The sequence below is a fragment of the Myotis yumanensis genome, unplaced genomic scaffold, assembly GCF_028538775.1.
Source record: "Myotis yumanensis isolate MYYU_CA2020_CCGP unplaced genomic scaffold, mMyoYum1.0.hap1 SCAF_3, whole genome shotgun sequence".
NCBI classification, from domain to species: Eukaryota; Metazoa; Chordata; class Mammalia; order Chiroptera; family Vespertilionidae; genus Myotis; species Myotis yumanensis.
Window position 1 is genome coordinate 91,111,452 of NW_027223754.1, and position 24,347 is coordinate 91,135,798.

General features: G+C 45.3%; 2 protein-coding genes across 2 annotated transcripts in view; one reads left to right on the forward strand and one right to left on the reverse strand.

The window, feature by feature from the left end:
* The window catches only part of LOC139006242 (phosphatidylinositol 3,4,5-trisphosphate 3-phosphatase TPTE2-like), an 85,183-nt gene extending 84,771 nt beyond the window's left edge, over positions 1 to 412 (forward strand). The window contains exon 15 of the mRNA XM_070408732.1: positions 289 to 412. Coding sequence (XP_070264833.1) covers positions 289 to 412 — 124 coding nt within the window. The remainder of the gene's footprint in view (positions 1 to 288) is intronic.
* Positions 413 to 2,916: 2,504 nt separating this feature from the next.
* On the reverse strand, positions 2,917 to 23,664 carry SLC25A15 (solute carrier family 25 member 15). The gene is made up of 7 exons (XM_070409131.1): positions 23,501 to 23,664; positions 20,734 to 20,858; positions 14,908 to 15,166; positions 10,000 to 10,137; positions 7,077 to 7,246; positions 5,907 to 6,065; positions 2,917 to 4,740 (listed from the first exon to the last, which is right to left on the reverse strand). The coding sequence occupies exons 2-7, from the start codon at positions 20,786 to 20,788 to the stop codon at positions 4,616 to 4,618; spliced, it is 906 nt and encodes a 301-aa protein (XP_070265232.1). The 5' UTR covers positions 20,789 to 20,858; positions 23,501 to 23,664; the 3' UTR covers positions 2,917 to 4,615.
* Between the last annotated feature and the right edge of the window lie 683 nt (positions 23,665 to 24,347).

The following is a 24,347-nucleotide window of genomic DNA, read 5'->3' on the forward strand; positions in this document are numbered from 1 at the left end:
TTTCTGTCACATAAACATTTATTTTATTAAACCCAGATGTCTTTTATTCATTCCATAAAAGGCAATGTTAAAAGAATCAGTGACATATTGTTACTATGTGTTTGTTAGTGAATATTAAGATATTTTGCATCTCAGTAGAGAAAGTGGGAGCATTGGCTCATAAAAAAACTAAGAGAAAAGTGGGCAGAGACTAATCTTGGCCAGCAAATCTTTTTTTAAAGCCTTAAAAAGGGTGCCTTAAATGGCTTTTCTATAAGCCCTAAAATATGTGTGTTTTTTCTATTCTAGGCTTTATCTGTCAAGAAATGAATTGGATAATCCCCATAAACCAAAAGCATGGAAAATTTATCATCCAGAGTTTGCAGTTGAAATTTATTTTGATGAGGTTAAGTTGTGCCTGATATCTGATTAAGTGTAGTTCCCCTTCTAGGATAGAATCATATTCTTCCCAATCCCTGCTATGTATTTATATCTTCAAAACCCTCTTCCTTGCTGGTATACTTATATTTACATATGTGTACATATGTTCTTGAGAATACTATTCAACATATATTAAATATATACAAGAGAAAATGTCAATGGCAATTTTTTTTCCTTTTTGAAGGAATATACTTCACACAAAGTTTTGAGATAAATTTGGAACACAATACACAGGAACATTAGTTATCACTTTTAAAAACTTTAAAGAAAACTTTTATATCAAAATAATTGGAATATTTTTTTAATATTTTAATAATTTTTATTTCTTAAAGTATTACAAAGAGTATTACATATGTCTCCTTTTTTCCCCCCCTTGACATTCCCCCGGCCCCAACCCCCCGCTCCCCCCCCCCCCCCCCCGCCCCGTGTCTTGTGTCCATTGGTTAATCTTATATGCATGCATATAAGTCCTTCAGTTGGTCTCTTGATCCCCCCCCCAACCCTCCCCAGGCTTCCCACTGTAGTTTAACATTCTGTTCAATGTTGCTCTGCTTCTGTATCTACCCCTGTTCATCAGTCCATACTGGTAAAATAATTGGAATATTTAAAAATTGTGATTCCCCCTAATACTGTGGGTTTGTTTCACTTATTTACATATTTTTGGACAAGTATTTATTCCCTTTGTTTCACATTTGTAATTTCAGATTAGAAGGTAATTTCTAGTTTCTTCCTCCATTTGATTTACAAACTAACAAATACCAGATTGACAGCAGAGACTTTTAAACCCAGAGACGTGTTTACACAGCAGCCCCTCACCCCAAACACACGCTTTCCTCTTGCTCTCCAAGCACCTCAGAGCACGACGAGGCTCCTTTAGTCACATGCAGACTGGGGAGACTAGGAGAATCTTGGTCAACATGACGGATAAAGCAGCTCGGGGAACTCTTAGGGAAGGTCGCCTTTTCATTCTAGTCCTGTGTCTGGAGGGAATCATTTTCTCTTTGGTGCCCAGTGCTATTCTAAGTACTTTCACTGCCACTATACCTTAAGGCCATGATTGTGCTTGAAAACAGTTCTATTTTGGCTCTGTTGAAATTATCCTTCCTTGAGTGATTTTTCCTTTATTTGGCAAGACTCTCAACAATCTAGACCAAGTTAAATTCATTGGGAAACACAGCTAGCAATAAGAAACAGTGCTCTGCTAAAACACACTAAGCCCATTCCTGAAAAACCTTTCACTCTGCAAAAAACACAGACTAAAATGGTTTGCTCGGGGGAGACAGGGTTGGGAGTTTAGGGGGTTTGGAGGTTTGGGGCAAACCACTCCAACTAACAAACGCAACCAGCACATTAACCACTAACCACCCAGGTAGCAGCGCAGAATGCCTGGAGGTTGCCACAGTAGGCATTTTTTAAAAGGGGAAACTGGGCAATACCTTATTACAGAAGGGCTGGTGGGTGCCAAAGTGGCACCAGCACAGGTGCTCTCTTCTTGTTTCAAAACAGCCCACAAAGGGTCAGAGCTGCCAGTGCAGAAGGCCAACTGAAGGCTTTTTGTTTTTGACAAAAGTTATTACCCTACTCTCCCTAACCTGGCTCCCCTGAAGGAAGAGATCTTGGAGGACCCTCTCAAGTTCTTTCCAGGTTATGACTGCATTATTCCCTGTAAATTGGTGCTACAGAAACGTGTTGTGGCAGAACAGGCTGTATTGTTTCCAGAATGCACATCAGGGGGCAGGCTTAATTGAATGGGGGAAGTGCTTAGCTGGCTCATGGAGGAGTAAGATCTATCTATTTCAATACAGGCAGACCCCCATTTTTAAGAATCTTGCTCTTTGAAATAAGGAGATACAGTTGGGATTTTTCTTCTCTAATCTGCCAAGATCCATCAGAATTTCTGGCAATGAGTTGCCACAAAAGTCTTCTTCCTCTCCTAGAAAGAGAACTTGCTTAGGGTCTCCCAGGGGGTTGCTGTCTTAGAACCCAATGTGAATAACTCTTTGAACACAAGAAACTTATTTAGAATACATCAGAATGATACTGGTTTTCTTTTGTTCTTTGTTGTTGTTGTTGTTTTTAAATATACATTTTTATTGATTTCAGAGAGAAAGGGAGAGGGAGAGGGAGATAGAAACATCAGTGGTGAGAGAGAATCATTGATCGGCTGCCTCCTGCACACCCTCCACTGGGGATCAAGCCCGCAACTCAGGCATATGCCCTTGACCGGAATCAAACCCGGGCCGACGCTCTATCCACTGAGCCAAACCAGCCAGGGCCTCTTTCTTTTTTTGATATTGGTTTTCTTAAACAGAATTTAATTACCTGGAACAGTATCCATAACTTAATAGAAAGAAGTTTAACTATTAAAAGAAAAAGAATGGTAACCTGCCAAATCAGACACCTCACATCCACAGCCTGGTGGAGGGAGATAGTAACTCTAGTGAACCGAGTTTCATAATTGCAGTGTATATAAAGAACTCCTCATATACTCAAATATTAGGCAAATAATTTAATAATATAGAACACTAGAATTTCTCTAAACACAGTGACTATATTTTTTTCTGGAGTACGGATCTGAAATGGTACAAATTATACATGATGAATTCAATAGAATGAAAAATCAATTCCTCTGACTTTTCCATCCCTTGCTCCCACTCACTCTTCCTTGCCTCAGACTATTTCTATTGAAGATATTTAGTTAAACCTTTAAAGAAGGACATGTGAGGTCTACTGCCAACAGTGTTCACATGCTGACGGGCACCACACAGAGGGACCAGGGACCCTGAGCAATTCGCTTCCTGCTGGAAGCCAGTGCTTCATTTCTAGCCTGTTCAGATGAAGTGCCACTCAGATGGCCAAAGAACAGCTGCCATCTCCAAGTCTGTGGGAATCAGAGGAATGAGTGTTTTGTTGCTATTACTGCATACATGTGGCATAGCTTAATAAAAATTACTTTGTTTCACTGCTTTATAAAGTCACACCCCACATACAGTCATCATTAAAACTCAACGACTGCCAGTACCAGATATAAGGGGTTCCAACAGTATCAAAGCATGATGGAGTTATGGACCCCAAGAAAAACTTGAGACTGGGTCAGCCCTGACGTTACTCACTGCGGAGTGCACACACTACGTTTGGTCTAGTTCTGAAAGGACTCCATCCAGGAGCACTGGCAGTCACCAGACAGGGATCAAGGGCTTCTCTTGGCTTTGGCACTCTACTCCCAGGAAGGGTTTCCAATTGGTGGAGGCAATGAGTGAATGGTCCAAAGTGGTCCAAAGAATACTCTGGAATCCTACCCAGGCCAGGACCCAGAGACCAAAGCTAAGGGCTGTTGTGGGCCACAAGGTCTTCACAAAGCCCCCTCCCCTCAGGCCCTTCCGCAACATAAAGCCCAGCAGAGGGAAGCTCTTTGTGAGAGAAGAATGGAGTTGGCACAGTGAAGGCCAAGCAGCTTTCCAAAGGCTTGATACTCTAGGCCACACCCAACAATATTTCAGAGAGTATATGATCCCACCAAAAAAATGAATGGCACTATTTTATCAGTAGAGCAGCTTGGAAAAATCCAGGATGCCTACTCTGAAAGTTAAATCAGAAACATGGAAACCACATCAGTTTACAGTTAAATTCTTTTCTTTAAGATCCATGGATATACTAGTATTGGTTTCCAAGCACCACAGGAAACCTTTTTAAAAACTTGAGCCACTTGGTATAGTGCATGTGTTAAGCAGATTTTAAGAGACCCTATATCTAGAATGGGTTAAGTAATCATAACCATCTTCATGAAACATGGTTACCTCTGGGTTTTTCTGGTGTGATCTGATTAAACACAGAACAAAATTATGCTTCATTCACAACACACAACCATCCAAACTGCATGTACAATACAAATTTATGCAAAATCCCTGATTATATTTAGATTGTCAGATTAGGTCTGGAGGCCAGAGGCTCACCCGGTATGTCCTACCAAGGACAACAGCAGCGGCTTTTCTATTTCAGTACAATTATGGGCAGAAATCAGATTATGTAAAATTGAGGTCCTTCCATGAAGTTTAAGATTTAGGGTAGAAGAATGGAAGACAACAAAATACTCTGAAATTAAAATAATTCCACGCTGGGCTTGTACTCCATGAAACCCTGAGATGAATTATAGTCCTCAAACACTTGTACTTGGATCCAGGTTCGCTAGAATACTTCAGTCTGCTTCAAGCTGGCTCATCATCAACTTCCTGCTGTATTCATAGGCCAAAAATAGTGCCCCATTGGCGGGGAACGCTCGAATCATAGTAGGTTTCAGTCCAGAATATAAGGCCATTATTCCTAGAAGACAAAAGGGTGATCCAAGACTGAGTCCCTTCCTTAGAGATATTCCATGAAGCTGCATAGCGTACATATTTTACACTTACAAATACAACAGCATTAAAAACCAACACATGATGAAAGACCTTATTTCCAGATTTCCCCTGGACTAATGGAACTAAACAGACTATAGGAAGCCGGACAACGTCAGGACTCTGAGCAAAGCTGGTTGATGCTCATGTAACATACACCAATCCCATGCCTGGTTAACTCCTGGTAGGTGGATCTGGCAGAACTGAGGCCTCACGAGGGCAGACAGAAGGCGAACACAGAGCCACAGGCTGCCGTAATCTTGTAGCTTCGCCTGGGAGGCAAAGACGAGGCATAGGGCACGTGAAAAGAGCATTTCTAGTTTTAGCATTGCCCTATGAAGATCCAATTACATTAGGGAGGTGTAAGTACTTTGTAAAACTATAAAGTATTATGTAAATTTAAAGAGGGGTTACTATTAGTAATATACAAGATATCTGTACTCGGGACACAAATTAAACAATTTCTGTATACTGTTACTGTGCTCTCGCTTTTAAAATCATGATAGAGGAGTTCACATCTCCAGCTTTAAGATGTATAGAGGATGCTGGAAGGACAGACTTCACTCACTATAGTAACATAAAACTGGCTTTATACAAACATTAAGTAGAAAATCTACATCCTCCTACATAACTAAAAATTGATAGAAAATCACCTTCAGAAGTTTCTTAGTGATTCCTACTTCCAGGAGACTAAGGATTAAGCATGGTGCACATTCTTTTAAATCCCTTAGTGGTTCTCTTAGGGTCATCTGAAAATATCTATACGACATAAAACAAGTGGTGCTAACTTCAAAACATCTGTCCCCTTAGACAAAGTCCATATTTTAATAATTCCCTCCAGGCTGTTTAAAACAAAGCATCCTAACAGGTACCTGGCTAAGGGGTTAGAAATAAGAACTTTAAACATTCTTGAGAATAATGAAAGTAAGCTAAAGAAAGGGAATTGGAAACAAATCCACAAACATGAATTAACATACAGTGCTAGACAAGGAATATGAGGTGGGGCAGACACCAATTATACACGATACACTGCAACAAGACCAGCAGTGAAATATGACATACATACGTGCTCTGTTTGTGCAATAGCAGACCCACCTTCATTTTTCACAACACTTATAAAGGTTCCAACAAATCCTGCCTGTTTTCCAGACATGGAAAGAACTTGAATTCTAGACTTGATACAATCCACTGGGTAAACAGCAAGCCAGAGGCAAATTCCACCAACTCCACCACTTAACATCAAAGGGACAGGGCCTAGAGAAGAAAATTAGCAAACAGTGTTTTATCTCAAAAACAGCTGATGTGACATTTCTAGAGGTCTGGCTGCAGGTAGGTGCAAATAAAAATGCTAATGCTGTGGAGCACAGTTCTCTGAGGCAACTGTCAAACTCTAAGAGCACAGGTTCCGTGTGTACCCACACGGTAAACTTTGCCAGGAGGGGAAGCCCTAATGAGGGTCGTATTAGGCTGGTCACTGTGGCTCTGCGGCCCTCCTGCCCCACCCTCCAGCAGGCTGGTCCACACAGAACCAGCAGGCCCCCAGCAGCACAGCAATGCCCTACTAGGAGGAACGAGATGAGAGAGCACTGAAACAGAGGCCTCTTTTCAACTGTCTCATTCTGGAGTACTGTAATATTTTAAAGCCCAGCAGCCCTGATTCTTCCTTTACTGTGGAAAATAAAAGTTGTCTTATTAAACAGAACAGTTAAGCCTGGGAGCTTAGCTAATCCTAGAATAGGTCCAAAACACTGATGGGAGGTTTTAAGGAAAAAGTAATCACACTCATGTGGACCAAACACTGATACATTGTGTCTAGCAGTTAAATAGAGTAAGCTAGAAAGAACTATAATTTCACTTCTCTCAAACACTATCAAGATTTATTACCAAATTTTAAGCTTATTGCAAGATAATTTACAGGTGATTTCCCTATTTATTGATGTTTTCCCATAGGGAAAGGAATTTATGTATTTCCTCACCTCTAAGATGGAGCCAGAACAAATTAATCAGTGTTGTAACAGTACAGAAGTTTGGGATGCACTGCGTCAGCCTGTCCTGAGGAAATTACCAAGCTGAAAGGAAGGTGCCAACAGTCGCCAGCGCCACCTAGAGGAAGGTGCCTGCAATTGCCAGGGTCACATTGCTTCCCAGTATCTGGAAATCCCAGTGCCAGGTGGGCCCCCACAAGGGGGCGCAGAGCACACAGAATCCGCAGCAACCACACCATTGGAAAGCTGACACCGTCAAATCCAAAGTGAATACATTTACCTAGTTCATCTTTTGATCTCCCTGCGGCAAAAAACGATCGACTCTGTTCATAGCCGCCGAAAAAGAAGAAATAGCCCGGTACTTCTCGAAGTAAAGTGCTGGAGAGTCCATGATAGAAGCCCAACGGGCCATCCTTTCTAAGGATACTCTTCACTACAGACCAAACTGTACTGGAAGGAGACAGAGGGAGAGTGTTAAACACAACACCGGCATTAGCACCCAATCAACAGACCTAATTAAGCTCTAGGAAGGAAACAGCTGATTTTATAAAGAGAGGACCCAGAATTCTGAGAATAAAGACTCCTGTGGGAAGGAAATATCTAGAGAAGCACAGATACAATTATGTGATGACAAGTGTTATCACCTAAACTATTCTATGATACAGAAATACATTTCTAGAAGTCATATTATCAACAATGTAAAAGAACTAATGCCATTTATTCAACAGTGAATAAGTGAAGTTATAATAGGAGTATCCAAACTCAGCAAGAACAGATGGTACTCTACTTGCCCAATCCCTTACCTCTTTCAATTCCTATTTCCTTAATCTTTCTTTGGATCTGGTGTTTTGAGGAAATTTGTTCATGTGTTTTAGGGGTTGTTTTGTTTTGTGTTAATACAGAGAAATGAGCAAGGGAGTAAATGTTCCTTGAAGATAAGACCAAAGTAATGCTATACAGTTCCTGTACGGCACACAGCAAGAATTTAGTTCTTAGAAAGGAAGGTATGCAAGAGCTTTTATTTCAAGCAGATCATAGTACTGCAGCAGCCAGAACACAGGGCACTTTCCCACCTGGGCTCCTCCTCTTCCTAATGGTGTGTGCCACAGCAGACTGTGTCCCGCCAAACAGCAAGAAACCAAAAACCACACACTCCTCTAGCTTCTCACTTTGTTATCATCAGGTGACCTGGCTTGGACCAATGCAGGATTAAAGCCCGAGTGAGTAAAGGCCACTGCTTTTAATGGTTCTCTCTCCCTGAGGACTTCCGAAGGCTTCTCAGGCATTACCCTTAGCTAGGTCCTTCTAACACAGCTCTCATTCTGTAATGCACGTGACAAAGTAATCCAATTCAACACAATTAGCCTGCCTTCCAATCCAAGTCAACCTTAAAGCATCACATACCACTGTGCGGACACTACTATGCCTCACTATAGTCACCCGATATTTACTTTCGTGCAAGATGTCTGTTTGCCAAAGTCCTTTGGCTCTAACAATTACTTTCTTTGTTTTTTTAATACTTGCCCGAGAATATTTTTTCTATTGCTTTTCAGCGAGAGTGGAAGGGAGGAAAGGAGAGGGAGTGGGGGCAGGAAGGAAGAGAGAAACATAGATGTGAGAGAGACACATCGATTGGTTGCCTCCCACATGCGCCCCAAATGGGGCGGGGATCAAACCTGCAATCTATATGCCCTTAACCAGGAATCGAATCTGCAACCCTTCAGTGCATGGGCTGATGCTCTAACCACTGAGCACTAGCCAGGGCTTTTTTTTTTTTTTTTTTTTAATCTTCACCAGAGGACATGCTCAGAAAGAGGGGGTTGGGAGAGGAAGACAGGGTAGGAGAGAGCAAGAAACATCCATGTGAGAAACATTTATCAGGTGTCTTCTGTATATGCCCCAACTGGGATGGGAACCTGCAACCTTTTAGTGCACAGGACATGCTCAACCAACTGAGCCACTCGGGCCAATGTTTTTTGTTTTGTTTTTTAAATGGATCCAGTTTAATTTTTTTATCCTTACCCAAAGACATGAGTATTTTTTTGTTGTTTTATTGATTTTTAGAGAGAGAGGAAGGGAGAGAAAAAGAGAAACATCGATCAGTTGTCTCCCATAAGTACCCTGACTGGGGGATTGAACCACAACCCAGGCGTAACAATTACTTTCTTTGAAAATACCTTAAACTACTTTCAAAGGACATGAGGACAACTTTATGGGTGCTGTTCACGTTCTATTTTTTAATCTGGCCACTGGTTACAAAGGCATGTTCATTTTGTGGCTACATATAGAACCACACACTTACGATTTCTGAGTGTACATATTTCAATAAAACGTTTTAAAGTCTTACACATTTGAACCTCTGGTTATGACTAATAGATTCAAATTGGTTGTAATGAATCTCAAGGCTGCAGGAAACAGGGCTCTGTGATGTACCCCACCCTCACTGGGAGGAGATTGAAAATGGTTATCTACTGGTTTTTCCCAGCAGACTTAAGGCTTTGAGTTAGCCACAGCCATACCCACCACCAGAACTTCTGTCAGCCAGATGTTACAATAAAAAAGCAAATTTTGAAGTTAACAAGGATAATCAATTACTTTTCGATTCAAATAAATCATATTGCATACCATTACTCACAGGATAACTAGACTCTGTTTTCAAGACCGAGTTGAAGAGTGATCATTTGATCACTGAAGAAAGCTATGTTTACAGGGGCTTCCGTGGGTTTTCAGACCTTGGGCCCTTTGTAGGTAAATGTAAAGGATTAGGGAGCGGGGTTAAGGAAGTTAGCACTAGGATCTGGGCTGATCAGCCTGAACACCCATGTGAATCCTGGGAACAGGCAGCAAATATTCATCTCCGATTCCAAATGAGCACTTGTGAAGGCTCAGCTCTCAGTACCAAAGCTCCCATCCTGGTTGGAGATCATGCCTTACTTACACAACAGGCCAAAAGGGGATACTCCTGGCTTCTTCACTTGTGGGGTATTACATATCTGTCAGATGGGGTGATGGTCCTACCATCGCCCCATCCATTTAGAAAATTATCCTCTGACTATAGGGGAAAGGGTTCTAGAAACACCATACTTTGGAGTAGATAAATCTGTCTTTCTATCTATTACTTGATTTTAGCACAACATGAAATTACAAAGTACTCAATACAGTAAGGCAACAGAGACCTATTGTTTGTGCCCACGGGTGCTTACTTCTGGCTTTTGGCTATCTTTCCTGAAGTCTCCATTTCGTACATGGTCTGTAGCCGGCACTTCACGAGCTCAGTGGGGCAGAGCACCAGCGCAGCAAACGCAGAGGCAAAGGAACCGGCAGCTGCATTCTGCAGATCACTGAAAGGACACAAGCACAGGCGACCAATTACCTGCCCCGTTCTTCATTCACTTGGCACTCACCATGCTGAAACTCTCTGGTGGTAGAGCAGAGCGTGCATAAGAGAAAACAGTTCCTGAGTACCCACCAGGAATCTGCACAGGCTGTTTTCTCTAAGGATTCCACAACCCTGTGAGGTTGACAGCAATACACCAGTCTCCATATGGGGGAAATAACGTGCCTAGTCACACAGCTTCCACGTGGCAGTGCTAGGATTCAAACCCAGGTCCGCCTGACGGTAAAATCCATGCTCTTTTTATTGGTCACATGCTATGGACTGAATGTTTGTCTCCCATCCCCAAACTCTACGTGGAAGCCGAACCACAATGTGATGGCATTTGAAGGGGTTCCTTTGGGAGGTAATTAGGTTTAGATGAGATCATGAGGGTGGAGACCTTCTCGTGAGATTAGTACCCTTATCAGAAGAGACCAGAGAGCTAGTTTGCATGCGCTCTCTCTTCCATGCAGAACACAACAAGAAGGCATCCCTCTGCAAGCCGGGAAGAGGGCCCTCACTAGACACCGAATCAGCCAGCACCTTGACCTTGGACTTCCCAGTCTGAAGAACTATGAGAAACAAATGTTTGTTGTTTAAGCCTGCAAGTCAATGGTATTTAGTTATAGCAGCCAGAACTAAGACACACCGTGACATAAAAAAGCAAAACATGGAGAGGAAGAAAAAAATTACCCGTAGTCCTACCACCCTAACACATGCACTGTTAATATTCCAGTGTGTTTTGCTCACTAAGCTTTACATAAAACTAGGTTCTGAGGCCATCCCTACACACCCAAAACCCAACCTGGAGCAAACATGTATTACAACTGCCACAGATGAAAATCCAAGATAAATTTTTAACTCAAAAGTTGTTCATTCCAAAAAGATTTCCCAGTTCAGCTAATAACCTCCTGACTGCAGCAACACAGAGGGCATGTAGGGAGGGCAAAGCCAGTGTGAGTCTGCAAGTTCAGTGGCTGCAGGTAAAATGGCTAAGCTGGAAATAGAAATGGAGGAATGAATGCAAATAAATACAAAAACAGAAGTTTTCAACTCCTCGTCTCATATCCGTTTAGTGCCACCAGCCAGTCACCAGCAGCATTGTGAAACTGAAATCCAGTAGAGTTCAAGACTATGGTGGAAAGTCTAAGAAACAAACTGTCAGGAAGGCTTCTCTGAGAGTTCACGGGGGTCAGAAAAGATGACCCTTCCATCCCTCGGGCAGTGTTTCATCAAGGGGGCACGACTGGCACATGGGGTGGAACAATCTCCACTGGGCAGGAAGGACCGAGCTGCTCACAGCAGGACAGCTGGCTCCCAGACACTCCCCTGTTAAATGCCAGCATCCTGCTGTCACTGGACAACCAGCAGCACTCACAGATCCAAAAGCCCCCGGGGAGTAATCCCCTCAGTTTACTGCCCCAGGTACAGAGAGCCCCTTACAATTTTTCTCCAAACTGTGAGCAAAAGCTTAACAGACCTACCACATTCAGTTATCCTAAAGTTACAGTAAACTAATAGCTAAATAAACTGATGTCAAACAGCAGTGTCAAATCAAGGGCCACTTCCAATCCCAGCTCTGGTATCCTCTCTCCTGGTAGCCTGGCCTCAGTGCCTCAGAAGGATGTACCGCTGGTGTTAGGTCTCAAAAGGTTGGCTCGGAGCAGCTTACTCTCAAGAGGAAGACACTGCTTACAGTATGGACTCCCTTTTGATGTTAGAGAACTGAACATCATACCATTCTGGAGCAGAGCCAGACACACAACTATGCTGGCACTCAGCTCTCCAGAGTGTGGAAACTGCCTGTCGCTCAACTCCACTCCTACCCACTCCATTCCTACTGCGCTCGGTTCTCAAAACCAAAGCTTAAAATGGTTTCTGCTGTCTTTCAGCCAGCCTGCAGATCCATACTTGGCCTCCCTTGGGGACTCTCTGTCAATCTGCTGACAGGCAACAGTCAATCAGGGTCATTAACCAGTTTGCCAAGTTTGCAGGAACAAAGGTGGCATCAGTAAATGGAGCCGCCCATTCAATATAAGATGTAATGGTTTGGACACCTGAACAAACACCTAGCATGTTGTTAAAATGCAACAGCAAGGCCAGATCAGACCTGCCTGGACTTTGCTTTTCTAATAAATACTTTAATCTACCAAGGCACTAAATGAGGTCCATGGGCCCCAGGCTGGGCCTAACTTATAAGCGTTGAGAGCTGGCACTGAAATGGCGACAGGCATAGGATGGGATTTTGCAAGAATTGGCTGTTTATCACCCATTTAACAAATATGTACCTGAACAATCCTGCCATGTAAGATCTTGTCCAGCCAAAGGTCAAAAGAAGATACCACTCGGGGCAGGGTTCAAACCAAGAACAGACAAATATTTACAATATTACTGCAGAAATTCACAACAGGTTTTCTCAAGCGGTTTCTTCTTTTCACTGCTCTGCTTATTCATCTTTTATCAGGATTTGACCCCTACAAAATACTCTAACTATGGTCTTATGGAGAATGCTGGATGGGGCTGGAGCCCTGGCTTACTCAGCCATTACTATGTGACTTTTGAACATGCCAGTACCTGCACTCCATTTCCTCTTTGAAACATAACACCCACTTTGCTCGTTCCACAGGACCATTAGGGCTAAAAAACACAGCATACACGTCAGAGCTCTGTAAACTCTAAGGCAGCATTTCCCCAACAGGTGACAAGCAAACTATGTTCTGCAAGATGAAAAAGAATCTGAGTTCAAAAGATAATTGAGTGCTGGCTTAGGCCAAGGGAAATAGGAAGGTGTCTTTCTTGCAGGACTCCTCCAGAATCCCATGTGGTTGCTGTTTCCCATCTTCTCTAAGGATGTTGGAGGCCCAGACTCCTCAGTCCAGAGTCTCTTCCTCTAATGGGGTGAGCTGCAGTCATAACAGGTTCTTCCTGCCAGTCTCTACTCTGGGAAATCTCACTCTCCTGGTTTGTCTCCTGCTTTTCTTTACTTCCTCTCCTTTTCCTGGCCCTCTATACTGGAGGTTCAGTACTCAGCCCTCCACAGACGTTGTCTCCATGAGTGAGCTCATCCAGCCCCGAGCTTTTAAAAAACAGGTTCCATCCATCAAGACAGAATTCCTTCATATAAAAGGGAGCATGCTTAGACCTCTAGGCACCTCCAAGGGGACATTTCTGTACAAAAGGAACCTAACTTCAGTCATGTAGGACCTTAATTGCAATGGGATTCCAAATTCCTACCAAAATAACCAATAAGCCTGACCTTTGCAACCATGAGGCTGATAGAATAGTTTTAAGTTATTTCAAGTATGGCAATACTCAAAGGGGGCATGGATAAACATTCCAGGGGCTTTCAAATTCTTTTTAGTCTATGTATAATAAATGCCCAAGAATGACAGGACACAAGCCAAAGTTTGATGTTTGGGGAAGACTTGGCCAAAGAAGATTCACCAATAATTTCTCAGATGCTTCTGACCCTTCCTAAAATTCCAAGTCTCTCCTCAAAGTTATTTGGTTCAGGCAATCTTTTCCAAGACTTTTTATTTTGCTGATGAAATAGAACCTAAAGTTTGGGTCACAAGTTGCACCTATGGTTTTAGTCTAGCACCTCTGACCACAAGAGAAGCAGCCCCACCATCAGCATCTTAAAAGCATTCTCCTGAAGAATACCAATGCCTAAGGGTGGGCTGGCAATTCTCCCTTTGTGTAATGCAAATGTGCATTACAACACAATCACTATATATCCTATCTAATAATAGACAAACGTGGTAATTGATCATACCTTCGCTATGCCTCCCATTGGCTAATCAGCGTGGTATGCAAATTAACTGCCAACAAAGATGGCGGCTAATTTGCATACTGCAGGCAGGCAGGGCAGGTCAGCGCCATCCCGCCTGCCCTGCCGCCATCCGGGCCTGCTATCTGCGACCTGGGGCGGCCGGACGGGGCAGCAGCGATCGGCTGGCATGCTCGGGCGTCCCGTGTGCGACCCGACCCAGGGCGGCGGGGCAGGACAGCGTGGCTCCTCTGTCACCCCAGCTTCCTCATCACAGCTCCCTTGGGGGACTAAGCCTTTAGTTGGACATCCCCTGAGGGCTCCCTGGCTGCCAGAAGGATGTCTGACTGCAAGCTTAGGCCTGTTCCCCGGGGGTGTGGGCCTAAGTCAACAGGTGGACATCCCCCAGGGGTCCTGGACTGCAAATGGGCGCAGGCTGGGCTAACGGACCCCCCCCTCCCCCGAGTGCACAAATTTTTGTGCACCAGACCTCTAGATATATAAAAGCCTAAGTGACCTTTTGACCGGTAGATATGATGCGCACTGACCACCAGGGGGCAGACACTCAATGCACAGGCATGGAAACATGGAACAGACTGATGAATCTCAGGGAAGGGGGGAAGGGGGAGGGTGGGAAGAAATTAACCAAAGATCTTATATGCATACTAGAGGCCCAGTGCACAAATTCATGTACTGGTGGGGTCCCTCAGACTGGCCTGCAGGGACCAGGCCGAAACCGGCAGGCTGACATCCCCCAAGGGGTCCTAGATTGCAAGAGACCACAGGCCAGGCTGAGGAACCCCACAGGCACGAATCCATGCACTGGGCCTCTAGTGTATTCATAATCAGAAAGAAAGTAGTTATTTTTAAAAAGGAAACATTTTCTCCATAAAGTATCATAAAATCTTGACTATACAACAGTGTTGCTTTTTTACAAATCAAAAAAGTGTCAGTGTCTTCAATCACCTCAGCTTTGCCTGCTTGTCCAATCCCACCACTTTCCGCACCACCTGCTGGCAGAAGCCGTAGCACATGAAGAGGACAGAGTTCTCGGCGATGTTGGCGATGAGCGCTGGGCTGGTCCCCTTGTAGAAACCCCGGAAGCCCACCTGTGAGTAGGTCTTTAGGCAGCAGTCAGTGAGGCCCCTGTACAGGTCAGGGAATGTCTGCATCTTCACTTTCATCGTGTCGAAGGGCTGCCCAGTCAGCACACATGCTGTGCCCCCTGCAAACAGGACAGAAGTCTTCTGTAGCACAAGTCTATGGCTACGTTTTAGAGTGAAGACTCAATCACCCATGGAAACGAGGGACAGGCAGCCTACCCCAGCACTGACTCCTGCTTCAGCTCATTTAGACCTCTTGCTCCCCCAAACCTTCTCACCCAGTCCAATAAACAACATGTGTGCCGGGCCCCCAGCTCCCGCCCTGAAAGAGCTCACATAGTAGAGACACTGATGTGGACTCAACAGTCCGAAGCCACTGATACAAAGGTGTGGCATGTGTTAGCAGCATCGGCAATGGGGTCAGAGGGATCTGGGCTTGAAGCCTGGCTGTGCTGTGAGATCCCGAACAAGTGAGACAAGTGATGTAACTTCCCAGCCTCAATTCCTATCAGGGTTAGTGTAAGTATCGAATATAACAATGGATGAGAAGGCTTAACATATGGTGGCTACATTACAAGTGGTTAATAAATAGCAGTTGCACCCTGGCCAGTGTGGCTCAATTGGTTGGAGCATCGTCCTGTGTGTGCACCAAAGGGTTGTGGGTTCAGCTCCCGGTCAGGATGCATGTGGGAGGCAAACAATTGATGTTTCTCTTTCCCTCTCTCTTTAAAATCAATTTTTAAAAAAATATATCCTCAGGAGAGAATTTTTTTTAAAAAGTAGTTGCTGTGAGTGAATGTGTGTGTGTGTGTGCGTGTGCGCTATGCAGGTAGCTATATAAAAGGAAGGGGAGGGAAGTCTGGAAAGAGTTAATCACTTTTCTTTGCCTAATGCCTGGTGCTGGTGACTACCAGAGAAATAATAAAGGAATAGGCAACAGATAAAGAAAAAAGAGTGGCTAATTAATCCCTGAAAAGTTAAATATCTGAGCCTACAAGAAAGTCTCTATTTGGACTCTACCAATACATGATTTGTATTCAGATAGGCAATGAACTAAAACGTACCTTTGCTTAGCAAAAATCATATATTTATTTGATTTTATACAGTAAGAGTATTAAATACAGAAAATCCAAAGATCACTTCAAGAAAAATTCTGAAGGTAAGGAAAAGAAAGACCTAAAATGACCCTATTATATCCCCAAATCCTGAATTGAATCTGCATTTTGGGAACTGCCACTGGCTAATGTTTCTACTTTCCCTTGGGCCTGCAAGGCCACCTTATCTCAGATGTCTCCTGCTTGTGTTATAAAACATAACCACTGATAAGGTTATTAAAGCCTAATCAAAACTGAAGAGAAGGATTTCATAAATTATTTAAGAAACAAACTCAGAGACACAGACAACGGTACAAAGGTTTACCAGAGGGAAGGGGGAGGGGGAGGATGAAGAGGATAAAGGAGGTCAAATATATGGTGATGGAGGGAGACTATACTATAGGGTGGTGGTGGTGAGCACACAATGCAATATACAGATGATGTCTTATAGAATCGTACACCTGAAACCTATATAATGTTATTAACCAATGTCTCCCCAATACATTTTGTTTTTAGTTTAAGAAATGCAATTTCATAATTTTAACATTATGCATAGTTATTCCAACTCAGTTGTAGAAAGTAGAGGTTGTGGAGGGGCTGCTAAGAATAGCTCCCAATTAATTACTGGGAAATAAACAGGCATTTCCAAAGAATGTGAAAACTGTTTGATCTCTTCTCTTAAGCAATCACAAGTATGATCTTTGTGGTCCTATCACTACTGATTGCTTCTTTTAGGAGAGTAGTAATATATTTCTGTCTTATCTAATTATCCCTAATTCTGAATTACAATTTAATAAAACATCACTATTATTAGAGTTATTCTCTCCCAGGTACCAATGGGCCAAAATAAAATAAGATCCTAATTATCTCACAATAATTTAATTATTCCAAAAGAAGAGGTGAATGTCAGAATTTTTAAACTTGGTACATAATTTAGATGACTTAGATGCAGATAAACTGAATAAAGCATTTAATTCAGAGCATTAATGTTTTAACTGGAAGCTTTCCATATTCTTACAATTATCCTGAATGGTCCAGACATCATAGGTTACTAGACTAGTAATATGCATTTGTTGCATATCTGTAACAGTTTCCTGTTTCTAACAGGAAAAAGGTAGGAGGCTAATGAATTTTCAAATGCTAGCTATAATTCTCTCCTTTAATCCGTGAAGGTAAGCTAATCCCGCAGGTAACTTACCACACACAAATGATACTGTCCAGGCACTCATCGTGCCCATCAAGTGGGTGACCACTATTCTGAACACCAGCACCAACCAACGGGGCCAGGTCCTCAATACCTACCAACTCAATGAATATGAATAATTTACAGGAACTAAACATTTCTCCGCGTGCTTAGCCCTCAGACCTCTGATCATCTCATTCTCCTTAAACACATGGAAATAGCCTCTGCATTCTCTCATAGGTATCACAGTGGGCCCTGCATTTTATTCTGCAAGAGGCACTCAAACCGTCTTGTACTCTATGCTTTACCAAGGTTGCTGTTGGTGGATTTTCAGTCCTTGATGTAGTTGAGTCAGCAAACATCAAGGTGCTGAGGAAGTCTATCAGGCACAGACAGTGTCACGGTGAAGGACAGCTCACAGGGAGAGCAGAGGTGAGAAGCAGAATTACTTGGTGCACCCACAAAGAGGTGAGAACCGCAACCCCCTCTGGAGGCAGTAATAAATGTTCAGTTTAACAACACAGAGAGCTATATCACTGTCAAAGAATTCCCATTTAAAAATACTGGCATTTGAGAGGATAAACTTGGAAGACCTAAAGTGCCATATCCCTCAACTATGCTGGTTGAACAAGCACACTGCGTCAGAGCAGCGGAGCGGGGTGCATAACCTCCTAGCTCTTCACCTAGTCCAGTGCTGCCACAGGTTTCCCCTGTGAGGTTACACTGTTGAGATCCACGCTGCCTCATTTCAACAATGCAGTTACCTATCTTCTTCAACTCCTTCCGCATTCTAGCTGCCGGGGCTCTCGATCCTCTCCTAGACTCCTACAGTAGCTGCACAGTCAGTGACAGCTTCCCGTCAGATAAGCTGCAGTAAAAATCTGCTTGGTGGGGAGGTTTGCTTAAAAGAAAAAGGAGAGATACAGAAGAACCTGTGTGTGTTACACCATCACCGCGGCTCGTTCTTACATGCTAATCACTTCCATGGGTGGGCTGTGTCCACAAAGCACTCAGGTCCCTCTGCTCCTGGCCAGCAAAAAAACCCCAATGCCCAACAGTTTCCCCCTGCAGAGAGCTGGGGCAGTGAAGGCTCCAAACTAACCCCACCTCCAGGAGTGCTATTGGCCCATTACAAACTATTAAAACAAGGAGGACAACAGAACTAGACAAGGAACCAAGCAGCCAAGGTCCTAGCCTTGTCTGTGCACCATCAAGCTGTGCAAGCTTGAACAAATCCATCTGGGCCCCTTTTCTATGTTTAGAATGAGCATTAGAGCCAATGGTCTCTAAAGGCCCGACTAGCTCCATCACTTGAAGAGTGAGATCCTCCAATATGGAATGGCTGCTTCCCCTTTGCATTCCACATACAGGGAGCTCTTAGGTCACTGCCAGGAACCTCTTCTGCTCAGTGCTCACAAGTCCCTCGCCAGGTTGAAAACATAGACCCCTGAAGAGAAGCCTGTTGTTCTTGGAAGTTAAATGACCCAGAGCAGTGCTGTATCAGAGAAGGGTGACCCTGTGTTTCCAGGGCAGGAAGAAACACCTGCTCTCAGTTTTCAGGAAAAGTTCATGTTAGCATGTGTAGGAGCCCCTACATGTTCGGTCACCAGCAAATGCTTTACACACCAGACTCCCAACAATACGGTTGCAATTTACAGCTTTAAAATTCACTGTAAATTATAAATGTGGCATACAAATGCCTTTCTTGGAAAAGGTAAGCTCTTCAACTCTATCACAACAGATTTGACATCTTTGATAAAGTGACTGAAGGACATTAAATTCCAGAAGCTGAGAATCTCTCATGTGGTTAAATATCCACCTATTGCAGAGACCAAATGGTTCCACTGTTTTGTGTCAGTGTCCAAATGTGGCATGGACAGGCAGGTGGGCAGGGCACAAGGTCTGAGGGGCTGCAGTTGGACTGCACAGCAGGGTGAGGGGCTGACCCAAAGTCACACAGCAGGCAAACGTTTCCCCAGCTCCTGGGTTGGGACACGCCCTGTGGTCTCTAACCTGGGAGCTGGTGCCCTTGCCCTGCACTTATCAGTGTCTGCAGTGGGCTGTTTCTAGCCTTCCTCATTAGCTTACCTTGGCCGACCTTTGGTTCACGGGAAAATACTTTGTTCTTCTCTGAAATGCAATTTCTTTTTTACAATGAAGCAAACAACAGGATGAGAGTAGGTGACCATGTGGATCTGTTGAGCCACAAAGCGCCACTGGATAATAGGACAGTGGGCAGCCCACCCCTCTAGCCTCTCCATTCTTCGTCATCAGAGCTGCAACCCATTATAAGAATTGGTGTAAGAGGCAAGGATAAACCCAGGTTTTCATCTGGGAAGTCGGATCATTAGAGTGCTCCCCCAGGCCTAACATAACACAGGAATCTGGAGGACAAGTTACCAACCATCCACTTCCCACTCCGTCCTTTGCATCAGGCTGAGCCAAGGTGACCTTTGTAAAGAATAGCCTGTGTGTTAGAAGCTGGCTGGGGAGTACTTACTTGTACCCCAGGGGGCCACAGTCTGCACTGGGGCTCAGGCCCAGGCCCAGGCCCAGCCCACCATTCCCCAGCAACTCCTAGGGCCTCACCTTACCTTTCAGGGCTTTAAGATACAGTGAATGTCAGTCTCATTTACCAAAGATATTTCTAAAGGGTGTCCTCCTTTCCTTCCCTGGCAGTAGTAAGGACAGTAATTGGGATTCCCCGGAGACATGGCTTCGTGTTATTTTTACACTGCAAGGGCTCTGAAGACTGCTGGGCTTGGAGTGGATCCCAAGTAACCTGCACATCCAGCCAGGGACAAAGAACAGGGACTTCAGCTTGGAGGTGCAATGTTTTCCAGCTGTAAACCGGACACCTTCCCACCCTGCACCTTGACTCATACTTTGTTAATCCTCACCCAATGATATTTTTCCCATTGGTTTTTAGAGAAAGTGGAAGGGAGGGGAGGGAGTAGAGGTTGGGGAGGGAAGGAGAGGAGGGGGAGAGAGGGGGAGAGGAGAGGAAGAAGGGGATAGAGAGGGGAAAGAGAGAAACATCAATGTAGTAAGAGAGATACATCAATTGGCTGCCTCTGGCACACACCTCAACTGGGACTGGGGATCGAACTTGCAACCCAGATACGTACCCTTGACTGGGAATCAAACCAGTGACCCTTTGGTGCATGGGCTGGTGATCTAACCACTGACCTACACTACTCAGGGCCTGACTCATACAGTTTTAATATAATGGGAACTAGTCTACCTTCTGCTGTGCTCAGAACTCAATATTACACTTCCGTTAAATGGATTCATTCTGAGTTAAACCATATTGGTTTTGGGGTGACAAAGTAATATTTTCACGATGCTTTCCCTGGATCTCACTTATAGAAAGTACTCGAGGAGGAGAGGATGGCGTTTTCTCTGGGATTACCTGCGGCCCCTGCTGTGAGGTCGATGGCAGCTTGGATGGCAGGATTGGACTTCATGCTTGCCCACTCCTCTGCTGGGCTCCGTAGAAGGCAACTCTCTGAGGCTTACAATGGGCACCTCATATCCCTGGGAGGAGGCAAGAGTTCACCATGAGACAGGCCTTTGCAACCTCCCTTTCTCTAAACCTGCTGCCTGGTTACTGGACCTGAACTTCTGGGAGCTGGGAAGTCAGCTCCAAAGGAAGTGGGCTCAAGATGTCAGTGCTGTTTAGTGACTGGCCTCCCTTTTTACCTGCCCACCACCTCCTCACAAAAAGCTCACAGATCAAAAACCGTCCTTGGGTATCAATGTTACAGCCCTGGCGAGGGGCACTTCAATCCCACCATTCTGAAACCCTGAGAAACAAATGCCAAATAACTGAGTTAGCCACTGACATCCTAAGTCACATCAAATAAGTTTTGTAGAGACTTAAGTTGAACCATCACTCCACTAGGCTCAGTTCTAAATTCAGACAGCAGCCTGTGCTGGGTCCCTTAGAGAAGGTCACAAAACAGCTGGGCTGGGGGAAAAACAACAGGTTAGGAGCTGTGCCAGTGACACATGCCAAAGTCTGAATGCCTGTCTACTCTGCCACCAGCAGGATGGCGCCTTGGACCCCTAAAGCTGGGGGTCCCCATCTGTACAAGGCAAATAATAAAAGTATTATTGTTGTAATACAAAGGCAATCACAAATAGCCACGTGGGACAGATAATGAACTGTGACCATGCATCAGTTCTTAGAACCAGCAAGACACAGCACTGAACATCAGTCATCACAATCACAGTCCCCACCAGTGCCTCTCAACCATGTGTGCACACAAATCACCTGGGGACCTTGTTGAACTGCAGATTTTGATTGACAGGCCTCAGGTGAGACCAGAAATGCTGCCAGCCCTGATAATGCCTGACCACCAACCACACTTTGAGAAAAACCTGCTCCATTGTGTCCCAAATATGTTTGACAAGAACCACTTCTGGGGCACCTGTTAAATATTCAAATAACAGGCCTCTCTCCTGGAAATCTTGATTCTGTGTAAAAACCAGAGCTTACTCCTCTACCTTTAGACAAAATTCAACTATTGCTGAGGTATAGATTTAATATAGAGTACAAAAAGCAATGGTGGCTCATTAACATAGAATATCCAAATAACCAATTTAGCAACCAACTCTGTATGATTTCCAAACTATGTAAGTGACTTCTCTAACAACAAGGAACAGTTTTATCCTCATTGCACTGAAGGCCTGTGTGATCCATCAGGCCACCATTCAGGAGGGGGCTGAGGGGTGGGCAGGATCAGTGACAAGCACCATCTCCTAAAGGTCAGAAGAAAATAATTTTAACCACTTGAAGAAGGTTGCCAATAACCACAGACCAAGAATCTAACTTTTTTTACAAAAATATTTAAAACCAGCAACAATAAAATCACAGTACTTAAAGCAAATGGCAATGATGTAACGTTATTGACAGGCCTGGAGAGGCAGTACCAATGGTTGATAAGGTGGTGGCCATCCAGTTTCTGGAGAAGGATGTCAAGATCATAATCTAATCTCCCCCCTTTCCAGATGGAAAATTGAGGCCAGAGGAAGATGAACTGTGAACGTGCATCAAGGAGTCATACATAGGGGCTGGGCGGAGGGAGGAAAAGGGGTGGGGGGCATTGGAGACATCTGTAATACTATCAACAGTTGAAAAAGAATTTTTTTTTAAAGGAGTCACACAAACAGGGCACATCCAATGTGGCCTCTCAGTGTCTTCATTCCTTTTGGAATGGACATTTCTTTCTTAGAAGGAAAAGAAAGGCACACCGGATTATACGATGCCATCACTGTGGATTCGGCCCCCTTAGGTAAGCCGAACTTATTAAACACGTCAAATCCTACAAATAACTACTTGTAGAATTATTAGGATAGTAAACAGTGATGGGAACATTAAGTCAGAAAGTGTGGGCAATTGGTTCAAATTATGAGTGGCTTTGGCTTGAAGGAGACATAGGGCTTGCAAGACTGATCAGCGTGAGTTAAACTGATTGATAAGCCTCAGTACCACCTGAAATATAAAAACTGAACCCTTTCAGCGTCCCTTTTCCCCCCTTTAAAACGACACCAGGGTTGGACTTCAGGACAGACAACAGCGCTGGTCATACATCTTAACTGATTCCTAAGGAAATTAATTTCTCTAACGGGAGAACCTAGAGGCCTCATTCGACGCGCAAGTTCCAGCTAAACCTGCACAGCAGGCGGCCGCCGGCCAGCAGGTCCGGGAGCTGGGGCAGAGCTGCGCGGGGAGGCGACCCAGCCTCACCACCGAGCGGCCCACGAGGCACTCCTCCCGGGGCCTCGGGATCCGCGCCCGCACGAGGGGCACCTCAGGGAGCCCAGGTACAACTTCCCCGACTCTGCCCGGCAACCTGCAGGCGTCTCCCATTCATAAGCGCCCGGTCCTCCGCCGCTCGGCACACAGGGCGCTCCGCGCGCTCCGCACACACCGCACACCGCGCGGAGCCTCCCGCAGGTGAGCGCGCAGGCGGAGGCCGCGCGGCCCGAGTCCCCGCCGAGCCCGGGCAGCACGCGGACGAGGGGCCACACGCGGGTCCCTGGGCACGCGTGCGGCGCCTTGGCCACCTCGCCGGCTGCTCGGGAAGGTCACGCCGCCCGGGCGCGGAGGCCCGCCCGCCCCGCTCCCGGCCGGCTCCCTGCAGCCGCGAGCGCCAGGCCGGGGCTGCGCTCACCGCCGCGCCGAAGGGCCGGTCCTGCTCGGGCTCGGGGGCCTGCAGTCCTCTCCCTCCGCGGCGGGGCGGCCGCTTAACCCCCACGTGGGCCACGGCCGGCCCTCCGCCCCGCCCCGCGCCCGGGCCCGGGCGGGCGGCCCCCGCGGCTGCGGAGCCCAACGGCGGGGCGGGCTGAGCCGCCGGGAAGCGGAAGTGGGCGCGGGGCGGCGGCGTTCCTCCCGCACCGGCCGGGGAAGGGTGCGGGGCGGCGCTGACCGCCACCGGGGCCGGAGGGGTTGAGGGTGGCCGGGCGCCGCTCTGCCTTTCGTTGCTTCCCTTCCCTGGGCTCCCGGAGGGTTTCCGTGAGGCTCTGCTCTAGTAACCTCAGGGCGGGGGCGGGGGCGGGCTGGCTGGCGGGGAAGGGTCGGCGAGGCTGCTGGGTGACCTTGCTGGGATCGGGCTCAAGGCCTTAATTATAAATTATAATTTAGTACGAAAGTAATGGAAAAGAAAAGATGAAATATAAGTTTGTTATTGCAGGAAAAAAAGAACAAAAACCATTTCCCATTCTGCCTTCCCCAAGGAAATCCATTTCCACTGATGAAAACTGAACCTCTAAGTCGGCCTCTCTGATCTTTTAGGCTATTTCTATAGCTCCGCCAATTTATTAAAAAGCACTACTCAGGCATGTGTTGTGTAAAGGAATTTTCTCTCCCTAAGACACAGCTAAGACCTACTCAGCATATGTGACACTCAGGGCCTTAGAGTGCTTGGTTCAGGCTTCATTTCTACATAGCATTTTCTTCCTTGAAACATGGTATTTTCTTTTACAGCTTTCTGCCCTGTTTGTGTGTGGTGTTGGACTATT